This window comes from Cynoglossus semilaevis, chromosome 16 (assembly GCF_000523025.1).
Source record: "Cynoglossus semilaevis isolate Cse_v1.0 chromosome 16, Cse_v1.0, whole genome shotgun sequence".
Classification (NCBI taxonomy): domain Eukaryota; kingdom Metazoa; phylum Chordata; class Actinopteri; order Pleuronectiformes; family Cynoglossidae; genus Cynoglossus; species Cynoglossus semilaevis.
Genome location: NC_024322.1, coordinates 18,595,443 through 18,601,518, shown reverse-complemented (window position 1 = coordinate 18,601,518; position 6,076 = coordinate 18,595,443). Strand labels below are relative to the sequence as shown.

The following is a 6,076-nucleotide window of genomic DNA, read 5'->3' as shown; positions in this document are numbered from 1 at the left end:
GAGTAAATTGATCAAGACAAATGAGGGAAAAACAAAGACAGAATAAATAGACACAGAGAGACGGAGTAAAATTACGCAACCAATTAATTAAAGGCAACAGGTTCTGGAAGACAATGATTTCATTGTCAACTTCATGAACAGAGCAAAACAACAGCAGCAGCATCTGGAACGAAAGCCAAACTCAGGAGGAAAAAAAAACTTCAACCGTCAGCAGAAAAAGAAACAAATCCTAAAAACTCCAGTACATTTGTCCTGTGGACACACACACACACACACACAGAGGTGTGAAGGGCCGCAGCAGTTACAGCTTGTTTGTTATTTGTTCTCCTAAACAAGGAGGGAAGATCATTTCCCACAATGCATCAGTGAAAGTGGTCTGACCGATGTCACACAGTTGTGTGAGCTGCTGATTGGCTGCTGTTCCAGTGCTGGGTGAGGAGCCACTCCTCTGACCCTAAATTAACGCCCATTACTGACCGCCCTCAGCGTTCTACAGTCCAGACCTGAGTCCAGTCCAGACCTGAGTCCAGTCCAGACCTGAGTCCAGTCCAGACCTGAGTCCAGTCCAGACCTGGGTCCAGTTTAAACCATTACCATTTTATCCCTTGAGGGAGATTTATCTTAATGAAGATTCTGCCTCAGAACTATGTCATTTCCTCATCATTTGGTCGGCCATTTTGTTTGAGTGTACAATAATAACAATTAAAAACATTTTTCTTTTTAACCAATAAGATTCCAGGTATCGATGTCCAGATGAGTTAAGGACAAAGCTGAAGTGTTTAAAACCACCCAGTACATTTGGACGGACCGTCAGTGTGGTCCAGATGGTCAGACCTGAGGATTAAGATCGTTTCTCTGCCATGAGAAACAAACTGCATTTGACTGGCATTTCAGCTTCTTAGGACGAGCCGCTCCCATTAAACTCTGCTTAATCTTCTCGACTCAGGAGCCTGGAGATAAGACGATGTTTAGAGGATGAACATTTCAGACAGTGGAGGCATTTATTTACTTATCGCCTGGAAGCCAAACAAATGAGTCGGACGCAGGGCTTTTACAGAGCTGATAATCAATGAGGTCGTACTCCATGAGAGAGTGAGAAGAAACTGTTGTGGCAGCAAAGGAAAAACCCTCATCTGTCGTTTTGACCTGTAAGTCAAAGTCTTCACTGATGACCAGGGGTCAGTCCTGGATCAACTCTCTGACCATGGTCCTCTGGAGGAGAAAACAAGGTATCGGATCGACATCGGTACCACCAGATACTCCGAGGTGCGGTGTCGGTATCGGACGTGAAAACATTTTATCGAACCGTCCTTTATTTAGCAGGATGACACAGACTGTACATCCAATAAAACAGGTTCCACACAGGTTATTTATACAGACTGTGGGAAAACATTTTCATATCTCTGAGCTACCATCAAAACACCATTTTAATGTCCAACATGTTTGTGGTGGATCTGTATTTAAGATACAGTTTTATCTGATCTCAATTCATCAGATTAAACCCTTTTAATGTGACATTATGTAATATAAGCATTTAGCCACAGCTACAACTAAAACTTTTTCTTAGACTTCTTTTCTGCTACAAGCAAAACAACAAGATGGCGCGAGCCCAGATTTCCAGTGGTGCTGTGGAACTGAAACAGAAGTGGATACTGTTCCTGTAGCTCAGTAACTTCCTCTGGGCAGTGAGACCATGAATGACGGATCATCACAATAAACCAGGCAACATCAGGCCAGGGGTGAGCAGCGCTGGACTGTTTGACTGTGATAGAACAGAAGACGTGACCCAACGACACCGACCTGTAACCTGACCAAACCTCCAGAGTCCGAGAGCGTAACTCAAACGTAATTAAAACATGGAAAAACACAGTGTCTGCGCTAGAAGTTGTGACCCATATTTTAAGAGCAGGTCTGTCACCACATCACCAAAAAACAAAAAACAAAAACCAAAACCAAACAGCCTGAATCTGTGTCAGCTCTAGAAGCCGGCTGTGAAGCCGAGCCGACGTGTGGTGTTGTGTCTGCGGGGAGTTTGTCTGCTCTGACACCGGGGCACTCTGGCCTTTCACTCTGGGCCTCTCAGGGGTTTTGTCACCACAGCCTGGAGACAGAGCCGGCTAATTGACGAGCATCAGTCTCTGTTTTCTGTTGGCAGCCTCGCAGCTAACGCTTCCTTGATGTTGCCCGTGGACAGATGGCGTGTCGCCATGCTGAATGGCGGACGCAAACTCTTAACACAAGAGCCTGATCTCAGCCTTGGGCGCTGCACCCCCCCCACCTCGTCCCTGCCCCCACCCCCGGTCAGTCCCTGAGTCCACACTGATAATCCTTACAGAGGTTGGCAATATGCTGTATCTTAACAGACAGATGAGCGTGAACGAACGGCACATTTAGAACAACGAAAACACACAGACGTCTGGGTCTGGGTTAGAACAAGATAGATTAAAAAAAACAAAAAACAAAAAACAAAGTAGGAAAATGAAACTCTTCCATCAGCCCTGAGCAGGAGAATGACATAAACGCCTGCTTTCTTTGCAGCACAGAACGTAGATCCAGGTTGTTAGAACTCACAGTCAGAGAGACTTCACTGCAGGAACTCAGTTCTCTGTGGGAAACTTGATCATATTTACCCACCACTGCTCTGTGTGTTACAGCCGTCTGATTCAACTTCACATGTTTCAAAATTCAAATTTAATCTTTAGATTTGTTTTTCTGGGTTGATGGTTATTAATGTTTTCAAATGAATACGACTCTGGTCAATATTTTTGGAAAATCTTTTCTGTGTATTCACCTCGTGGATGCTGCTGCAGTATTCAAATGTATTCTGTCCAATATTTTAGTTTGTGAACATTCACACTGACTGTAACATTTCTGACTCAGTGGATCAGTGAATGAAGCGCTTCACAAAAAAAAACCTCCATTCACCTCTGGTACCATCGATGCTCACAAATAGTACCGTTTTTAATATCTCCTAAATATTAATCGTACTTTGTAGATACCCCCCCCCACCCCAGGGATCAATAAAGTAAACAGTATTTGTGATGGTCATGTCTAAAGGGTTAGGGTTAGACTCACATGTGTGGACTAAGTTCGTAGAAGTTTCTGTTGCGATACTCCTCCACCTTCTCTGGCGTGTAGATGGGCAGTGACCTGTAGGGGTTCATGGAGATCACCACACTGCCAATGTACGTCTGCGGGGGAGAGGAAGAAGGAAAACCTGTAAAAGTATGCTGAAGGTACATGGTACCAACAAGTACAAGTACTACGGTAAATACTCATAAATACCCCCCCAGAAATTGTAATAATTTCACCATTTTCAGGTCTGTAGAGTCATGTTCAGACAAGTCAGTGTTGTCCACCTTATACAGTGAAGCAGTGGAAAATAAACTGTTGGCCTGCAGGCCAAATTTGGCCCACCAAACGGCCCCATCTGGCCCTGAACTGGATTCCAAAATAAACTTCAAATAATAATTTTGTACAAAAAATTACATTTTTATTTCATTTTATTTGAGTGTCTGGACTCCAAGGTGCCTGTCCAGAATAATTTCCGTCCTCCGACAAATATAGTTGGTGACCCCTGCAGTATATACTGTACATTATATTCAACAATATTGACATAAAACCAAAAATCAGCTGTAATTAGCCGCCGTCTTCTGATCAGGTCGATATTTGAATCCAACATTTTTGCTCTGCTTCACTCCGTTTACATAACACTGGTTCAGATCCTGTGCAGAAAAAATAAAAAGTACTTGTGACTTGCAGTACTTTTTTTTTTTTAACACGAATGTAACCAGAAATCCTCTTTAACGTCCGCCCACGTTCCAAACAGCCCAGAGAGCAGTTTCCAACATCCACCTGAAACTGTCTCTTTCCTCTGCTTTCCACAGTAATGGCCGTTGCGTAACCCACTCTGCTGTGAGTGGAGTGTGGCCTTCCCCGTGGCAACGCCACAACCTCCCACGGCCTCTTGTTCAATTGCACACTGGAGGCAGAATGTGGCCTTTTCAAGTACAGGGGGTGAGTACAAGGGGTGAGTACAAGGGGTGAGTACAAGGGGTGAGCAATGTAAACAAAGCATTAAGTGTTAATGAGGGACGGTTCTGACCAGAAGAGGAACAAAAACCAGTGACTAACAACTGCAGATGGTGGAGGAAAATAAAACTGAATATTCTCACACACCATCAAACACTCTCAACTGGGGGGGGGGGTGTCAGGCCTTCAATTCAATTTGAGTTAAAAGGCGCTAGCATTCAACAGGCTAAGAGGAAACGTTAGCTGCACGTTTGTTGTTTAGTTCTTTGTAACTGGTTCTTGTTTTTATCCACACCAGATTTTAGGAGACTCTGGCGGCGGGAAGTTGTTGTTAGAGCCCCCTTGTGGAGGCCAAAGAATCTCATCTTATCCTCATTCTTTTTAAGAGAACGGTCTATGATGTGTGAAACAGCCTCATTCTTTTTAAGAGAACGGTCTATGTGTGAAACAGTGCCCCCTCTAAATGTTAGCTGGTGAATGAGTGTTGAAAACATGGTACTGCACTCTGTTGTCTGTGAGGAGGCCATGCTATGTTGACATGGCTTCACTACGCCACCCACTGGTCAAGGCAATTAATGAGAAACACTGGTCAACTGATGTAATGGCTTCACTACGCCACCCACTGGTCACACTGGTCAACTGCAACAGCGCCACAAAGAGGCGATGTGGGGAACGTGTGCGCCTCGGTGTTTAGTGTGTGAAGGAGGAAGAACGTGAACAGAACTGAAAAAGTCCATCCTAATATTCTCCTGTTTTTCAGTTCATGATTGTGGGAGGGGCCTCGGCTCCGTTTACCAGATACGATGTCACATGTAGCGCAGATTTATTGGACCGTGCAGCCTGCGGAGCTGGGTAATGGTAGAGTGTCACAGAACTCAAACCAGCAGCAATTGTCTGATGCAAATATTTAAACTGCAGTCAGACGCCCAGGCCTCTTGAGTCGGAGTTTGTTTTTTCCTGCCTCACTTGAAAGCATCATCATCTACATTCCTCCGTGTTGTAATTTATTGATCGAGCGGTCGCTGTGGCTTCTTCCACGGTCTGGACTCAGACGAGTGAAAACTGAATCTTCATCGTTACTCTGTGAGTCTGCAGCTCGGTGGCCAGGTCCAATCAATGAAACGTGGGACGACAATTACATGTGAGTGGGACGAAGGGGGACACGTGGTGGGACGAAGGGGGACACGTGGTGGGACGAAGGGGGACACGTGGTGGGAAGGTTGGATTAGTCCAGAGGAAAACATACAGAGAATTCAGTTGTATCTCCATCTATGTTCATTTTAACGACTATTCTAACGACTATCCTCAGCCCCTTTCCCCCACCTCGTCACCCCACGTGGCCGTTGTGTATACTGTATACCAGTGAACTTACGTAGATCTCATTGTGGTCAAAGCGGTTCTTCAGGTTGTCCAGGAACGAGTCTTCAGACAGGGGCTCCAGGAGGACCATGTCTCCCACCCCGATCATGTTGTCTAGAAGGGACGTCTTCACCTCCATCATGGCTGCAGGTGCCCCCCACTGTAGGAAACAAAAGGTAGAGAGAGAGAGAGAGAGAGAGATGAAACACAGTCTGGAAACAGAAGGAACTTCTGGAGATATTTTTTACTGTTTATCATCGTGTCGCTGTGTTCATCCCAACAAGATGAGAGAAAATGACTAAAGTGTGGGAACGCTTTAAAATTAAAATAGATACAGTACACACTGTTTAGTTGCAGCTATCAGCAGCTAATTGACAACATCACGTTATCAACATCCTCAATTCCCATTTCTTCTTTCTTTAGAAAGGTTTTAATCATAAATAAATTGTCCTAAACTTAGCTAATACAAACAAACTTTATGGGCGGACATGTTTATACAGCAGTGGTTTGACTCCCGGGTAGGAGCGGGGCCCTCTGATTGGCTGTTCAGTTCTTTCCACTGGCATGTGAGAACATCCCATTGGCAATTATGTAACTGAGGAACTTTGCTCTTAACCTCTGACTGTCTGCTCAGCTGGAATTGGCTCCGGTTTCAGGACTTCCTTATAAATCAAAGGAATGCCCC

At 44.8% G+C, this 6,076-nt stretch overlaps 1 protein-coding gene across 1 annotated transcript in view; it reads right to left on the bottom strand.

Annotated features, from left to right (window-relative positions):
- The window catches only part of myo1b (myosin IB), a 49,377-nt gene that overhangs the window by 36,106 nt on the left and 7,195 nt on the right, over positions 1–6,076 (bottom strand). Inside the window, exons 2-3 of the mRNA XM_025063746.1 lie at positions 5,405–5,551; positions 3,076–3,191 (exon numbers count right to left, since the gene is read on the bottom strand). Coding sequence (XP_024919514.1) covers positions 3,076–3,191; positions 5,405–5,533 — 245 coding nt within the window. The 5' untranslated portion in view covers positions 5,534–5,551. The remainder of the gene's footprint in view (positions 1–3,075; positions 3,192–5,404; positions 5,552–6,076) is intronic.